General features: G+C 42.9%; 2 protein-coding genes across 3 annotated transcripts in view; one reads left to right on the top strand and one right to left on the bottom strand.

The window, feature by feature from the left end:
• Positions 1–18796, top strand: part of LOC136875792 (putative inorganic phosphate cotransporter) — a 280776-nt gene that overhangs the window by 56319 nt on the left and 205661 nt on the right. The window lies entirely within an intron of this gene.
• Positions 1–18796, bottom strand: part of LOC136876016 (kinesin-like protein KIF19) — a 379867-nt gene that overhangs the window by 281046 nt on the left and 80025 nt on the right. The window contains exon 4 of the mRNA XM_068228307.1: positions 7792–7899. Within this exon, the coding sequence (XP_068084408.1) occupies positions 7792–7899 (108 nt within the window). The remainder of the gene's footprint in view (positions 1–7791; positions 7900–18796) is intronic.

Genomic DNA, 18796 nt, shown 5'->3' with positions numbered 1-18796 from the left:
TCTGCGGGTACTCCGGTTTTCCCTGTCATCGTTCGTTCCAGAAACACTCTGTACTATCATTTCATTACATCTGTCAGTCATTAATCGTTGCCCCAGAGGAGTGCGACAGGCTTCAGCAGCCGGCACAATTCCCATCCTCGCCGCAAGATAGGGCTTCATTCATTCCATTTCTAACCCGGTCTAATGACTGGAAACAGACTGTAGATTTTCATTTTCCAAATATTAATGTTCCTTTGTGTTAATCTCCTGTGTGCGATGGGTTACGTAAGGTCAGAACTTGCCTACCGGTTGTAGGGCACAAATACTTACCTACTTCTCTTCTACGTTGTCATAAGTACGGTCGTAAGACGGCAAGTACAATGGGGTTTGAATTCGCGTCTTTTTATGAGAAGGACTCGCTCTGCAGACGCCTCAGCAACGGAGACACGTTGGCCACTACTGAGAATATTTTCGTTGCGCCCAGATAAACCGCTGCGTGACAATATTACAGCTTAGAATTCTGACCAGAAAAGTTCTTTCATCTAAGGTTCAGTACTACCACTACTAAAGTTTACAACCTTAATGTAGGTTGGCAGCAGCTCACCAAATGTTCCGGTTTTGCGCCATTCTCTTCATTTGTACGTAAGATCGGCATCCCAGCTCCTCCACCAGTTGACCAATATATTCCACTTTAGGCCTTTCCCTACAATTTCTTCCTTCCACAGAACCCTTCAAGTTGAAGGCTAGTAATAATTAATGTTATTGGCTTTACGTCACACTAACTACACTTTTACGGTTTTCGGAGACGCCGAGGTGCCGGAATTCAATCCCGCAGGAGTTCTTTTACGTGCCACTAAATGTACCGACACGAGCATCTTCAAATACCACCGGACTGAGCCAGGATCGAACTTGCCATGTTGGGGTCAGATGGACAGCGCCTCAACCGTCTGAGCCACTCAGCCCGGCATGACAGCTAGGAAACTCTCATGTCTGATTATACGCCCAGTCCATGTATTGTCTTCATATTCATTGATAAGCTCGGGGTGTCTCCTTCCATTAGTTCCTCATTAGTAACTCTATCTCTCCAGTATTCGTCTATAGCACCATTGTTCAAAGGCTTCTACTCTCTTGCTCTCTGTCACCCCCCTAGTGTCCAGGTCTCACTTCCGTACATAAATACGCTCCATACATACTGTATATCTTAATTTTTTCCTCAGTTTTAAGCTGATATTTTTTTGATGTGAAGAGTTTTCTCTTTTTGTTGAAGGCTATCTTTACCTGATTAATTCTGCTGACTAGATCTCTCTTACTTCGGTTATCAGCTGTTATTTTGCTTTCTAAGTAAGAAGACTCTTCAGAGTTACTGAGCTGGGTCCTACGCAGAGCTATTTTTCATTTTCTTTCTTGCCTACTTTTCGCCATTACTTTTGTTTTGTCTGAATTTTTTAAATGTTATATTCATATGTAAAAGTACTGTCCACTACTTCCAGCATTGTCGTCAATTGTTCTTCATTTTCTGCTATTATTGCTATGTCGTCAGCAAAACGAATTGTATCTATTCTCTCTCCTTGAATCTTAACACCACCTCTTTGTCCTAGCTTCTCCCTGGTTTCATCTAGAGCTTTCTGGATGTAGCCTATCAGTTGAATAATACTGGTGAGAGGCGCATCCTGTTTGGTTTGCTTCTTGTTGTTTCCCTACAGCAGTTTATCACCACTATCAGTACTGCTTGAACTGTATCAACGAATTTTCAAATTGGGTTGTGTGTAGGGCGGTTGTGCAACTCGGGTCAATTTTTCATCGAGAAGTTCATTGAAAGTGTCTATATCCATTCGCAGAAAGTTTCTAAAATCGAATGGTAACTTCATCATCATCATCATCATCATCATCATCTGTTTACCCTCCAGGTTCGGTTTCTCCCTTGGTCTTAGCGAGGGATCCCACCTCTACCACCTCAATGGCAGTGTCCTGGAGCTTCAGACTCTCGGTCGGGGATACAACTGGGGAGAATGACCAGTACCTCGCCCAGGCAAGGGATAGGCAAGGAAGAGGGAAGGAAGCGGCCGTGGCCTTATGTTAGTTACCATCCCGGCATTCGCCTGGAGGAGAAGTGGGAAACCACGGAAAACCACTTCCAGGATGGCTGAGGTGGGAATCGAACCCACCTCTACTCAGTTGACCACCCGAGGCTGAGTGGACCCCGTTCCAGCCCTCATACCACTTTTCAAATTTCGTGGCAGAGCCAGGAATCGAACCCGGGCCTCCGGGGGTGGCAGCTAATCACGCTAACCACTACACCACAGAGGCGGACTGGGTCTACATTACCTGTGATTATTACCACCATGCGAGAAACACCATGAATGATTAGACCACTAAAGGAGGAACACCATGGTTCTGCTTTACTACTGACTAGCTGATGTACCCGTGTTTCGCTACGGAATTCTACATCTATACAGAGTGAAGCGAAATTCGCGCACTCGGGCGTCGCGGCGCGACTCCTCATATGCCAGCAATAAAAAAAAATGTATCTCACAAAAGTTCGTCCTGCGAGTATATCCGGGAGAAAAAGGACGTTGAAGAGTGGCAATCTGGCAACACTGTAACCCCATGTAAGGTAACTACCTCTGTCAGCACACAATAGTCGCGCTGTACAGTTGGTGCAGTGGCTGGAGTTCTGGGTTAGCATGCAGGAGGTCGAGGGGGTCGAGCCTGGTTTGAGGCGTATTTTTTATTTCGTAAATGTAGTCCAGGTGGTATGGTATCTGGCATCTTAATCATCAACAGCGATTGCAGCGCGTCCTCTAGAAACCATTTACACTTACATACTACGATCCTAGAAATAGACGAACATTCGTTTTCATTCGTCAGCTTTGAAAGACGCCCTTTCCAAATAGTGGGCGTGAATTTGTTCGCACCTCTTCATTTACTAGATGCGTTACAACGTGTTCAGCTTTACTAAATTTTGTAAATGTAGGATACATGTGACCTAAGAAACGTTGTCTTACTGTATTACAGTATGTAGTGTCCGATGGAAATTAGCAAATAAAAAAGGGCACCTCAACCCAGGATCGAACCCTCGATCTCCTGCATGCTAACCCAAAACTTTACCCACTGCACCAACTGCACAGCATGGCTAGTACGTGTTGACAGAGGATCCTACATGTGGTTACAGTGTTGCCAGATTGCCACTCTTCAACGTTCTTTTTCTGCCGGATATACTCGCAGGACGAACTTTTGTGAGATACATTTTGTTATTGCTGGCATGTGAGGAGTCGCGCTGCGACGCTCGAGTGCGCGAATTTCGCTTCACCCTGTATATATAAAATTGGATGTTGGTATGTTTGAAGCTAATAGACTCAAAAACTACTGGACCGATTTCGCTGAAATTTTCACAGTTTGTTCTTATTACATCTGAGAGGGATTATGAAGTGGTTTGAACGAAATCTGATTGGTAGTTCAGCACTTAGGGGTGAATATTAAAACTTATTTCTGCTTTTATCAAACAGTGTGGGGGCAGGATACCCCTCTCAGCGCAAGGGGAGAGGATGAAATGTAAAAGTAATCAAAAACGACCGATATTAGTGTCGTATATGCTGGGGTACATAAATGTACACAGGCAGGACAACGTCTGTTGGGTTTTGCTAGTTGTATACATAATTCTAGGATATGTAGTGTAAACATTGTGAATATGTAATAAATTGCATAGCTCCACCTGCCTTTTTAATGACACCAGTAGGAATATCGCGATTAAAAGCAATGCTATCATATGAAATACTCGATCAAATCAAAAACGACACGTTTTCTCACTTTTAACGAACAGTACTACCCTGCCGATCTAACAGTCCAAAGTCCCAGAGCAGAAATGACCAGGCCGCAGACAGCCGTGAGCCGTGAACACTCTTTCTTTTCGCGGGTTGGCGGGAGTGGTGGTGGGGGGGCGAAGAGTGGAGTGTCCCAAAGCAAAAAGATACCCTTTTACACTCTGTTTCCTAGGAGTACGGGATGAGTTGGAAAATCTCAATTCACTACACTGGCGGGGGAAAATCTATCTGACTTGGAGGTAAAATTTTCCTCCAAGCCAGAGGAAAATTCCCCTCTTGGCTGCTTATTTTGGAATAAAATGAATGTAGAATTAAAGGAAAGTGAAGAGGAAGAAGCTTTTCTTAAGAAACGGCTGATTTCAGGGTTGAATTTTGAGTTATATAGTGAATTGTGGTGCTGTAATTTGGAACAGGCCGTAATTGTAATTCTAGACCAGGTCATAAGTGAGCCTCTGCCATTACTCCGTTAATTGTGCACATTGATCAATCCAATCAGCGCGTCAGAATAGGGATCGAATAGCTGGAATACTATGACGAACCAGCGTGTTTCTTACCAGCAGTATCAGAAAATGTATGAACCAGAGAAATGGCATGCTAGAGAAGGAAGTTATCTAAATTCCCTGATGTTTCCCGCCAGTATTCAGGTAGGCTGTTATACTCGGTGCGCAGCACTAATCCCATCAATCGGCGATGAGTGGCAGCATACGAGACAAAGAACATCACAACAAACAATGGTCAATGCAGTGTTAGTCTATAGTTGATCAATGTTATGCGCTTTCGATATTGTAGGCTTCACATTTAGTTTTCTTCAGATTCTGAAATACTACTCTTATCGTAGTCGGTACCATAAAACTGTATAAAACATAAATGATCGGAAATTGTATTCTCTATAAATTTTGTTATGTAGTACTTACAATAGGACCAATAAAATAGATATTTAAGAATTAAAGTTAAGGCTCCTTCCCCTAAACTACAATTTCACCCAGAGTGAATTTTATTATGTATAGCTTAGACTGTAGTTTACTATTTCCCGACTCTGTGTATTGATTTTCATTAAGTTCTGTTGGTCCATTTTCTCGTGATGCATATACATACATACATACATACATACATACATACATACAGACAGACAGACAGACAGACAGACAGACAGACAGACAGACAGACAGACAGACAGACAGACAGACAGACAGACAGACAGACAGACAGACAGACAGACAGACAGACAGACAGACAGACAGACAGACAGACAGACAGACAGACAGACAGACAGACATTACGGAAAAGTAAAACATTGCATTTTCTTCTTACTGTGGATACGACCGATATACAAATACGATTCTTTTTAAATTCTGAGCAACGTACAGACACATTTCTTATTATATATATTGAACCCTTTGGTTCAAGGTCATGGGTTCATAATAGATTAGTGCCATTATGAGTAGTCGGTGACCTGGATTTTGGACCCTTGTAGATAATAAGCATCATTTCAGTAATTAAGACATTGTGAATTGGATCCAATGTTCTTTTTTTCACGGTCATGTTTTCGTCATTATTCGTTTCAAATTCTACTCAGTGGATACATTTTGAAGTTTTAATTTTCATTTCGTTGCATCTCATACCAGCTGATGACCTAGATGTTAGGCCCCTTTAAACAATATATATCTTCATCAATTCTTTTCTTTGTAATAACAATTTTTAGTCCCATATTTTCTCTTTCGTATCGACTTCAGTAACAACAAAGCCAGTGCAATTCCTATTTTTTGAAACTTAGAAAATGAAGGGGCCATGATCACGCGTGTTTACAGAGCAGATCGGACCCAGCAGATTGGGTAGCGTGAAGGGGCCATGATCACGCGTGTTTTCAGAGCAGATCAGACCCAGCAGATTGGGTAGCGTGAAGGGGCCATGATCACGCGTGTTTTCAGAGCAGATCGGACCCAGCAGATTGGGTCGTGTGAAGGGGCCATGATCACGCGTGTTTTCAGAGCAGATCGGACCCAGCAGATTGGGTAGCGTGAAGGGGCCATGATCACGCGTGTTTTCAGAGCAGATCGGACCCAGGAGATTGGGTCGTGTGAAGCGGCCGTAAGTGATTCATGTCAGTATTTCTCCGCTCACATAGCGGATTTATGAGGCGTAACGATGGTATTCCTCCTGGCCCTGTTTAATAGTTGGTTAGCACGTACAGTATTACACATTCTTCATATAATTTTACAGTGTGTTTACCAACATTGTCCGTTTTGTCGGTGTGCATTCATCCCTCGAACTTCCATATCACGGCTATAACGCTCCGTGTAGGAGACTCTTTAGAGCTTAACAATTTGTAGCGTACTTCTAGTACTATTTCTTGATGGTGGAATCACATTTTGTGTTTTATTGATTATATTGTTGTTCTTTTCGACCCTAGATGTATGCATATTTCCTAATTCATGCATCTAAGAATCCTTCCCCGTCCCTCTAAACATCTTTCTTTCTTAATCTGTTTACCCTCTAGAGTCAGTTTTTCCCTCAGAGACTTTCCCACCTCTACCACATCAAGGGCAGTGTGGCGGAGCCTGAGATTTTGGTTCGTGGGATACAACTTGCTAGTGGCTTTACGTTGCACCAACACTTATAAGTCTTATGGCGACGATGGGATAGGAAAGGGCTAGGAGTGAGAAGGAAGCGACCGTGGCCTTAATTAGGATGCAGCCCCGGCCTTTGCCTGGTCTGAAAATGGGATACAACTGAAAACCATCTTCAGGGCTGCCAACAGTGGGATTAGAACCCACTATCTCCCGGATGAAAACTCACAGCTGCACGCCCCTAACCGCATGGCCAACTCGTCCGTTGGGGATACAACTGGACAGGAGGACCAGTACCTCACAGAGAGGTCCTCACCTGCTGTACTGAACAGGGCCCTTATGCGGGGATGGGGAGATTGGAAGAGACAGGAAGGAAGGAAGGAAGGAAGGAAGGAAGGAAGGAAGTGGCCGTGGCCCGGCATTTGCCTGGAGGAGAAGTGGGAAATCACGGAAAACCACTTCAAGGATGGCTGAGGTGGGAATCGAATCCACATCTACTCAGTTGACCTCACGAGGCTGAGTGGGTCCCTTTCCAGCCCTCGTATCACGTTTCAAATTTCATGACAGAGCCGGGCCTGTGGGAGTGGCAGCAAATCACGCTAACCACTACAGCACATAATGCGGAGTAACTGAGTAGCTGACAAATGGAGGCATTATAGGAGAGCTGGCATCTGACTCGCCGACCCCGCCTCATGCCTGTCTCTTACCCGGAGGCCCCTTGTTCGAATCACGGGCACGTCAGGGATTTTTATCTGGATCTGAGGTCTACTCAGCCTACGTGATTATAATTGAGGAGCTATCTGACGGTGAGATGGCGGCCCCGGTCTAGAAAGCCATGAATAACGGCAGAGAGGGTTCGTCGTGACGACCACGCGACACCGCGTAATCTGCTGACCAACGGTCACTTGTTGCGCCATGGGGCTTGGTTTTGTTGTTTCAAAAAGGCTTAGAGACGTATCAGGCGTATCAGTCTGCAAAGATGTATTAACAGGTGTTTGAGAAGTTCGTCAGAGAGGAATTTATTCAGGAATATTTCAATAGTTTTAAATATTTTTGTATAAGAGTGCCGATTATTTATTTTCTCGTTGAAATGTTGAGAGTAGGAGTTCGATATATCAATAGATAAATCTAAGTAAAGACTCAGAGGAATAAAAGGAATCGTCTGTCAGTGCTTGAAATAGAGAAACGTGAAAGCGGTGTATTCAAACAGAATACCTGGGCAGCTAAATATATGGTATAGCGTGTCTAATGGTAGTCGTACATCCTGATTTGCTCAGGAATCACTGGAGAGGTTAAAAGTCGCTGACGTAAACCTGTTTACTCACCTGACGACCAGAAATAACGTTTCAGTTTGGGAGACTATTCGAACCTTTATTGCGTTCCATATTCTGATACGTGAATACGTGATCATACTGAAGTCTTACCTGAGTGGACTCTTCACCAAAAGCCACGTCGTACACGTATCGGCGTTCACCGCCTCTCTTCTGACGTAGAACATCGTTCTTGTCCCCATCATCCTCCAACACCACCATCTGAAAACAAAAAATATACAAACGTGTAGTTATATCGCAGAATACGGACCTCATGGAAATAAACTGACTGCCGCACTTAAGGATAAAAACGCACATTACCGGTACTTCATAAGCTGAAAACATGCATCGTCATTAGGACCAGGAAGTCGTCATTGGCCTCACGTAGCTTCTTCAAATTTTATAAACCGAAATAGATTACGATATCTTCATCGATCAATAACAAAGGCGCTATCATTACCAAAGGGCTCTTACTTTATGTCCAACTTCTCCATTATTCGTCCGGCTCCGTGCCTAAATGGTTAGTGTGCCGGGCTTTGGTCAGAGGATTCCCGGCAGGGTCGGAAATTTTCACCATCATTGGTTAATTTCGCTGGAAGGGGAGTGGGTGTATGTGTCATCTTCATCATTATTTCATCCTCATCACGACGTGCAGGTCGCCTACGGAGGTACCATACACCATTTCCATTTTTCTTTACTTTATTATTTAATATTTTGAATATATAAATGACTCCGCCTCAGTAGTGTAGTGGTTAGTGTGATTAGCTGCCGCTTTCGGAGGTCCAGGCTCGATTCCCGGTTCTGCCAAGGAATTTGAAAACTGGTGCAAGGACTGGAACGGGGTCCACTCAGCCTCTGGAGGACATCTGAGTAGAGGGGATACTATTCGCACCTGAGCCATCCTTGAAGTGGTTTTCCGTGGGTTTCGACATTATCTCCAGGCAAAAGCGGAAATGGTACCTTATTTAAGGGTACGACCGCTTCATTCACTCTTCCTTGCCTATCCCTTTCAATCTTCCCATCCCCCTACAAGGCCACTGTTCAGCATAGCAGGTGAGGCCACCTGGGAGAAGTACTGGTCCTCCGCACAAGATTTATCCCCGGCCCAAAGCCTCGCGCTCCAGGACACTGCCCTTGAGGCGGTGGAGGTGGGATCCGTCGCTGTGACTGCGGGAGAAACCAACAACGGACGGTAAACTAAGAAAGAAATAAGAAATATGTAAATGATCCTAAAGAAATATGAAAATACTATTTATTAGTTATAAATTGGTGTGCCTTACTATGATTCTCTTGTGATATTTCCATTGAAAGTATTTCTAAACACGGGAAATACTTGGAGGTGGTCAGAAAATATCCCTCACTTACTAATTCATGTGATCAAATGATATAGGCAGGTGGGTGTCTGTCTGTCTATCAGGGACTGTCTAGAGAAGGCTGTAAAGAAGGTCCACCTGCACTCAGAAGGAAGTGGGTTCGATTTCACGCCAGGAAGTAGAAACAAGTAAGAAACGAGATTTCCACTTTTTTACGTCGCACCGACACAGACAGGTCTTATGGCGGCGATGGGACAGAAAAGCCTAGGAGTGGGAAGGAAGCGGCCCTGGCCTTAAATAAGGTATAGCCTGGTGTGAAAATGGGAAACCACGGAAAACCATAATCACGGTTGCCGACAGAGGAGTTCGAACCCAATACTCGTATCTCTGGAATGCAAGCTGACAGCTACGTGACCGAAAGCGCGGGGGCACTTGCTTGTATAAGATCCAAACTGCCTGGTTATAAGACCTATTGATCAGGAAGATAATGAACATGACTCTAGAAATGGGTTGAAAACGCGAAGAGGAATTTGAGATAAGAGCTATGGGAGGAAGGTGGGGGGGGGGGGGGAGGAGATTGTCTTAACCACGTGTGATGTAATATTTCTAAGTCTGAGGAAAACTAAATGTGATGGACTACAATGTCCTAAGCCAGGGTTTCGCAAAGTCCTTGTGTCTGAAGTCCCCTTAGCGTGTCCAAGGATCCCTTAGCCACAGACATAACACTGCATTCAGTAAACAAGGAACAGAGTTTTGTAATGTTACCATGTTTGAATTTATTCGTATAATTTAGGAATATAATTTAAGTTTAATTAAACTTAATTTACATACAGGTAATTTATTGAGCCGGCCCCGTGGTGTAGGGGTAGCGTGCCTGCCTCTTACCAGGACGCCCCGGGTTCGATTCCCGGCCAGGTCAGGGATTTTTACCTGATCTGAAGGCTGGTTCGAGGTCCACTCAGCCTATGTGATTAGAATTGAGAAGCTATCTGACGGTGAGATAGCGCCCGCGGCCTAGAAAGCCAAGAATAACGACCAAGAGGATTCGGCGTGCTGACCACACGACACCTCGTAATCTGCAGGCCTTCGGGCTGAACAGTGGTCGCTTGGTAGGCCAAGGCCCTTCAAGGGCTGTAGTGCCATGGGGTTTGGTTTAGTTTTTATTTATTGAGTATATGCATAGAAATTATAAAACAATGTGACACCTGGCTAACAGCTACAACAGCCTGGATTTGAAATCTTACTTGAGAGAGTTCACTTGGCACGGTTGTTGGATCAATGAGACGAACGGTGCTGTTTTCCAAGGACCAAGCGTTTTACAAGCTCAGTCACTCGAACCGAAGTTCAGACTCTACAGTAGCTCTGTTTCTATACTTCATTTTCAATTGTTTCAGAGCATAAAAGATACCCTCACACAGGTATGTTGTCATGAATGGCATTAAACGCAGTATTTCCTTTCTAGAAATTGTAGGGTACAGAGGATGTCGGGGTCTTCAAAGGAGATTCACAAGATACTTCCGCTAGTTCATTTTCCTCAAGGGAGGACAATGTACGTCATATTGCGTAGTAACCCACATTCTAGGCACATTCTACTCATAATTCAGTCACTTTCATATTGTTAAACGGATGCAAGTGTAATGGACTAGTATAACTTTAACCCATGGCTAAATAATGAAAATATCGAGCTCGATCAGTAGGTGTTATTATTATTATTATTATTATTATTATTATTATTAGGCCTGTGAGGTGGGCTATGAAGTCGTTTACGTCTATTACTATTATTTGCGTAGTTATGTACTGACTTTATTTGGTATAAATCCTGAAAGTATTATTTGTGTGTTGTGTAATAAAATATGTGAGGTTATGTCATGATACATCTGCTGTATTTATATTAATAAGAGGTTATTTAATGTAAGAACACGAATTTAATGGTATATCATTTATTATTACCTGTAAATATGATGTATAAATCCAGTGTAATATTGTGCAACACACGGTAACATTTCAGAACAACGCATCTTGTCACTAGAGTTGTATAGAAAATTCCATTCATTGTAAATAGGTTATTGGAGACTCTAAAAATTATGAGAAAAAATGTTGTGTCATATTCTTCTAGAAGCCTGGCAAGGCAATGTATATAAAAAGGCAGCTTGGGAGTCTGAGCTGAGTTACTAGCGAGACTTCTTAGTGAAAGCCGTTAGTCAAGTGTTGAACTCATGTTGTGATTCCGTTGTGTTGGTAATCGGTTGGCATGCTACTCTAGCATTCAGATGTTTCTCAAGATGGCGGTTCATTAATGTGTGTATATATAATTTGTAAATAAAATAGTGTACACAATTGACAGTATCTCGTGTGTACGTCTTTGTAAATACAACACAACCCACGGATGAAAATATGAAAGTGACGTCATTATTGCGGACCCCCAGGTGTCCGCGGACCACAGTTTTGGATCCTAACCCATAAAAATGATGGACAATAAAATTGCACTGACTGACTATTGTTAAGTGAGGTATCTGTTCTGTTGTTACTCATCTCCACTGCATGGCAGTACTGTTGTCATTACAAAATGTAAAACAAACGCTTACACAAAAATTAGTCCTCTCTTTACAAAGGAAATTTAATTTGTCCTCCTATTCAGTACATACACATCTCTATCTTTAGATGGAGTAATATTAATCATACATGTTTCAACTCGTTTGAGCCATCTTCAGTGAAAAACGGTTAACATTTTTTCTACATAACTGATGCTAAAATAATATGTTAAAGCACAATGTAGAAGAGATTAAAACAAATGAGACACGATGGCATTAAAAGAATAAGTGATGATGGCGAGGTTGTGGACCTCTTAGTCTAGACGTGCACTGTGTTACAATTAAAAAATGAGGACGAATTCATTGTGCTAAAATTTAAAGTGACAGTCTATCTTCATTGTGTCACAGTCTCAAATTGTCAAGAGGGCAGCGAAAATATAGAAACTATATTTGAGAAAAATCAAATGCCAGATAAAATGTATGTGAGTCATAGTGGAAACCGTCAATAAAGTTCAAATCTGTAATGGAAAAAATGACTGTGTATGAGGACTTGGGCTAATAAGTAAAATATACGTGTGAAGAAAACTTTAAACTTACTTTACATTTCCATAATAGTTAATCTTCTTTCAAACTTTACATGGGATTAGGAAGTAAGTGAAAGCAACTTTAGATTCAGCTAGAGTTTTGATGTTACCAACTCTTGCTGCTATGTTGCGAGCAACTTGACAAGCATTACCTGCTTGAGGTAGAGACACTACAGGAAAACAGATTATCACACAGAGATGAATTACACGAAAAGTGTGCAGAATGGGTCTCGCCACACAAGAGCCACGTCTCTACGAGAGAACTGGAGGAGCTGGTCGCCAACGTCAGCTGTCGTCAGAATGGTTTCTCGTGGTTTTGCACTCTCCTGTACTAAGGCGAATGCTGGGACAGTTCCTAGTACAGGCCACGGCCGCCCACCCTCTCACCTTCTCCGAAACAAATCTCTTGGCCTGAGAGACGGCATCACAGTCTAGGACAGAGGTGCTCAGCTGGGCACCCAGTGTGGCCGGGCTGACGTGACGTAAATGCGGGCAGCTTACGTAGCAGGAAGGGAACGATGACGTTCTTGTCATTGCGAAACTCTCCTCTATTACTCTGCGAAATGCTGAACGGGGTACAGCATTTTAAAAACCCCGCTATAATCGCAAGATATTCTGGCTTGATTTATACTGCGCTCGATATAAACAGTCAGTTTTATTTTCTTATTTTATACATTCAAAGAAAACTAACACCTTATAATTTTTTTGTTACAATTAAAATTCCTTGGATGGGAATGACAGTAAATTTCCATGTCTTTAAAGGTAAAATTTCTACTGTTCATTCAGCAAGAAGTAATATGTTTACATAATTCAACAAGTTTACTGCTTGATTTTGCACAGTGTTGTAGTGTTGTTTGAATTTCCCTGTTCACCGAATTTGAAAGTAGTAACAGCTAGCCTCTTAACGGTGAGGGAGTTTCATCACAAGTAGATATTTACTATCCAACAACAATGTAAATGCATATACCAAACGGCATGTCTTCAAATAAATAACCTAAAAAGCAAAGCAAAGCAAAGTCATCTCCGTACAGGCCATGAAGGCCGCTGAGAGTGGTGGAAGGTAAATGCTTCCACTATTCGTAACCTCGGTACTGGATGGGGTAGAGTGGTTGGTTCTACGCCCGGCCGCATTTGCCCCCAGGAATTAACCTGGTACTCATTTTTGGTGTAGGCTGAGTGAACCTCAGGGCCATATGCACCTCCGGAAGTGGAAATCTCATTTCTTAAATTTTACGACTTCCTGACGGGGATTCGAACCCACTCCTTCCGGGCGAACCGAGTACGCCTTTACCGCCTCGGCCAGGCAGCACCCCAAATAAATAACCTACCTGATGTTATTCCAGGTAAGCATGATTGGACTGTTGGCGAGTTTCAGATAATTTAAACCCAAGTAACCACAAATAACTGGGTACCATCTTGGATGACCAACGTAACTCCAAACGGGAGATAATATCTAGAATTGAGCAGGCCAGGAAACAATTCATTACCATGAAGAAAGTATTTGTGAGGTCAGATCTCAGTCTCTAACTACGAAGTCGTATGATCCGCTGCTATATATTTTCTGTCCTATATGGATGTGAAAGCTGGACTCTGGATCCAATCATAGAAAAACGCATTGATGCCTTCGAATTGTTCCTGTATCGCCGTCTCTTGCGGATATCCTGGGTAATGAAAATCTCAAATGCCGAGGTCCTTCGTCGGATGAAAAAGCAAAAAGAACTACTGCTCACCATAAAACAGAGGAAAACGCAATACCTAGGACATATCATGAGAGGTGAGAGGTATCAGTTATTACACCTCATTATCGAAGGGAAGATACAGGGGAAGAGATCTGTTGGGAGAAGAAGAAATTCATGCTGAAAGACCTTCGAAGATAGCACTGCTGTACTTCAGAAATGGCATTCCGTTCTGCGCTGTCAAGATCAGAGCTAGTTACGTGGATCGCCAACCTCCGCTCGAAGACGGCGTCTTAAGAAGAAGAAGAAGAAGAAGAAGAAGAAGAAGAAGTAACCACAAGCCACAGTTTAACCACCTGAACTCCTTATTAGCCTATATTAGTAATGCTTCTAAAGCAGCTATTAAAATTTAATACTGAATACTGTAATTCATTACGTACATACAAAAATATTTGAGGTTGTAGCTCTTTTTATAGTGCCCGGTCAAAACACATAAACCGCAATGAACGTATTTGTTACAACGTAAATTGAACATGACGTGGATTTCTCCCCTCTTTCTTTCTTTCATTATTTTCTGCCTCCGTTTCAAACTGGTGCATCACCGCAGTGATCGAGAGTGTCTAGGAGAACTTCGCCGAACCTTCATGGCCTGTGACGTAGCCACAACGTCACTGGCTGAACAGCATACGCTCATAGCCCGTTTACAGTGACGGGCTCCCGCGGGACGAAATGCCCAGCGTGAGCACCTCTGGTTTAGGAGACCCGAAGTAGTACAGGGTTCTGGTGGCCTTAGAACAGTGTGAAAGGGAATGTTTTCCCCCCATCATGCGGGATAGCACAAAATTTTATTTTCAAGGCATACGTGAAAACCATTTCCATTTTGGGCATCCTGTAAGCACTAAGAGGCCTGGTGCATATTTTTCGAATAGACACCGCTTAGGCGACCTGCGTGTCTGTGAATATGGGGCCCAACCATGATCAATTGTAATGTTGAAAGCGGACGCACCCAGTTCCCGACCCACAGGAATTAACAAATTAAGTTTTGAACCTACGACCCGGCCGGGATTCAAACCTGGAATCCCTTGGACCAAAGGCCAGTACGCTCCGGACATTGTACATTGTAAAACATATGGAAGGTAGTACACGCACTGCGGTACAGTATGTCATGAGTCACTTCAGTCGTCGCAAGTGTAAGCGACCTGTCGTGACAAACACAACACACCTGGACGAAGGTCAAGAAAGTGGAATGAATCACAACCAGCAGACGAACTCCTTATTTAATTTGATGTTTAAAAATACTCGCTAACCGAAAAAGTGGCCGTGCGGATAGGTCGCGCAGCTGTGAGCTTGTATTCGGGAGATAGTGCGTTCGAACACCACTGTCGTCAGCCCTGAAGATGGTTTTCCGTGGTTTCCCATTTTTATACCAGGAAAATGCTGCGACTGTATTTAAATAAGGCCACGGACGATCCCTTCCCACTCCTAGCCCTTTCTTATCCCATAATCGCCAAAAGACCTATCTGTGTCCGTGAGATATTAAGCAACTTATAAAAACACGATGTGTGTCATTGACACAGACACCTGTGCCCTGGTTGTTTGTTTGACGGTCACCCTTGTGAAGTGAGTTTACAAATACTCGCTATGAGTGTGACGTAAAGAAAAACAGACAATATTGACTTGTGTCCGCCTGGACAATAACAGGATGTTGACAGCTGTACGACACTCTAACAAATAAAGCTTCCTATACACCCTTCACGTTTTCAGTTTGCACTCTTTATCATCATCAACAGTGTTTTGCCCTGCGAGCCTCCGTAGCTCAGGCGGCAGCGCGCCGTCCTTTCACCGCTGAACAGCGTGGTTCAAACCCCGGTCACTCCGTGTGAGATTTGCACTAGACAAAGTGGAGGCGGAACAGGTTTTTCTTCGGGTGCTCCGTTTTTCCCTGTCATCTTTTATTCCAGCAACACTCTCCAATATTATTTCATTTCATCTGTCAGTCATTAATCATTGCCCCAGAGGAGTGCGACAGGCTTCGGCAGCCGGCACAATTCCTATCCTCGCCACAAGTTGGGGGCTTCATTCATCCCATCCCTGACACGCTCATTGACTGAAAAACAGGTTGTAAGTTTTCATTCATAGTGTTCTGCCCTAGAGCAGGTCTTCAAGTGGCAGCTCTCCATGCAATCCTATCACCTGCTACCCTCTTAGTTTCCTCACAATTGGCGTCTATCCTCAAACTATCAACCGCCTGGTATCTTCTGCGTCCTCTTCTCCTTCCATTCACCGTTCCTTCCATAGCATCCATCAAAAACAATCTCTTCTTGACCAATGTCCAAGCCAACTGTGTTTCCTCCACCTCATTACCTTTAATATTTCTTTCTCTTACCGAACGAGTTGGCCGTGTGGTTAGGGACGCGAAGCTATGAGCTTGCATCCGGGAGATAGTGGGCTTAAACCCCACCGTCCGGAAACCTGAAGATAGTTTTCCGCGGTTTCTCATTTTCACACCATGAAAATGCTGGGGCGGTACCTTAATTAAAGCCACGGCCACTTCTTTCCCACTCCTAGTCATTTCCTAGCCTATCGTCACCATAAGACCTCTCTGTGTCGTTGCGACGTAAGCAAATTGTAACAATATTTCTCTCTATTCCCCCAGTCTTCTCAACACCTACTCAATTCTCACTTTCTCTACTCATTTTAACGCCCTCCATCCCCCTCCACACTTCAAATGCTTCCAGTTTTCCTCAGAGCCTATGTCTCAGCTCCGTCTAATGCCGTGCTCCTCATAAAACACTTCGCCATTTTCTTCCTCAGGTCCCTGCCCATGCTCCTACAAAGAAGCCTCCTGTTTTTAGAGTTCAGTCAACAATTTTAAGCAGAAGTAAAGACAGGAGCACTGACCTAGACTCTAATGACATCATAAAAACAGGAAGTACTCAAGAGGTCGGCGATAGAAGATTTTCTAAAGGACTCAGTTGATAGTAATTATTGCTGTGTCTTTGAACACGGCTAGCGACTATAAGGAGAGGGGCTGCCGTGTAAATCGTGGCCAGTGACCTTGTTTTATTGATCCTGATAATGACCCTGAGCTATGAGGGGCGCTGACAACCTCTCGTGAAGGCAGGACGGACTTATTCTTTATAATAGCATATTGCTGCAATGTGTTATGATCTGATGTGAGTCTATGAAATACTCTCATCCCATGCGAACGTGTTTATTTGATAGCAGTTTTTAGGAACTGGTAGAACCGTCAATTGTACTTTGTACGCCTGTGTCAATAAATTGGCGGATAAAAGTAAATATGTTGCACACTCAGACACAAATAATTTCATAATAATAATAATGTTATTTGCTTTACGTCCCACTAACTACTTTTACGGCTTTCAGAGACGCCTAGGTGCCGGAATTTTGTTCCGCAGGAGTTTTCTACGTGCCAGTAAATCTACCGACACGAGGCTGACGTATTTGAGCACCTTCAAATACCACCGGACTGAGCCAGGATTTAACCTGGTAAGTTGCGGTCAGAAGGCCAGCACCTCAACCGCCTGAGCCACTCAGCCCGTCGAAATAATTTCATTAGAATATATATAAAGTGTCACTTACTGTTAACCAGAAACCATCTGTGATAAATGGCTTTCCACGCATGCAGAGCTGCGAACTGGGACTTGACTTACTCCGTACTTACGATATTTTTGTTACGTTTTTCGAAACTAACAATAATGTTATTGTGTTTTACGTCCAACTAACTACTCTTTGACGGTCTTTGTAGACACCGAGGTGCCAGAATTTTGTCTCGCAGCAGTTCCATTACGCGCCAGTAGATCTACCGACACGAGGCTGGCGTATTTGTGCACCTTCAAATACCATCGAAATGAGTCAGGACCGAAGCTGCCAAGTTGAGTTCGGAAGGTGAGCCACTCAGCCCGTCTAGGAGCAACCTTCCAACGAAGGTAGCCTTATGGGACTCCGTAAAATCACTAACATAAATTTTACATAAGGTTTAACAATGAGGTATGGTCAAACATTCCCCACACGGAGAATAATAAAATATGAAGACTCCACTTCAGAAACTGCCTACATCCTTAATAAAATATTTTGTAAAAATCGCGGAAAACTAATAACTCCTTTCTTTTTGCTGGCAGAGGGGAATTTTTTTCAGTTTTATAGCAGAGTGAACACACATTTATTATAGTCATACATATGAAGATCAAGGTTCGATATTTGCAAATTTATTAAAGATTTTTGGTTGGATGTAGAACGTTTTGGAATTGAACACTGAAATGAGAGAGTTTTGAAAACGACTTATCATTTAGATTAAATTCATATTATAACTGCGTACATTCCTGTAGCCAGAAATCATAAACGTTAACTACTGTTATCATTACCATAAAACTGTAAAATATTACAATAGCTTTCTGAAACTCAAACTGTGTTTATAATATTAAGCACGCGGTTCGTGGTGACATCATACCATACTGACTTTTTCCCTTGCCACGGAAAATGTTTAAACATTAAATCAAAGTTAACACACCAGTTCAGATAATTGGGTCATCGTCCTCTACAGTGGGATGATGTAATTCCTCGTGGTCTTCATTTGATTCTTAATACCCTGCATAACATCTTTATAGAATGACAAATCATTCATATTCCTCTACTCGTACCGGAATTTATTTTCGTCTTTTTTCAATAGTCGGCATAAAATGCTGCATGTAATTTTCGTATATCTGCCATTGTATTATTACCTTACCATAAACACAAAGTTTTCGATTAAATCCTGGAATATTAGGCCTATATCTGAAAAGAAATACATTGAAAGTAATTAGCAGTGAAATTACTTTGTATTATTTATGCCAACTATTCAATTTGCATGAAATTGTTTAAAGAATTAGGACTCACACCCTTGGAATTAAACTTATAGTTACCCTTAACTCTAATATTTCCCTTGGTTTTTCCTCAATTTTAAGGGATCAGTCAGTTTCTTCCCGTCCTCTACCAGGAGGGGATAGCAATCTAGC

The sequence above is a fragment of the Anabrus simplex genome, chromosome 6 (assembly GCF_040414725.1).
Source record: "Anabrus simplex isolate iqAnaSimp1 chromosome 6, ASM4041472v1, whole genome shotgun sequence".
NCBI lineage: Eukaryota > Metazoa > Arthropoda > Insecta > Orthoptera > Tettigoniidae > Anabrus > Anabrus simplex.
This window is presented reverse-complemented; position numbering and strand designations above follow the sequence as displayed.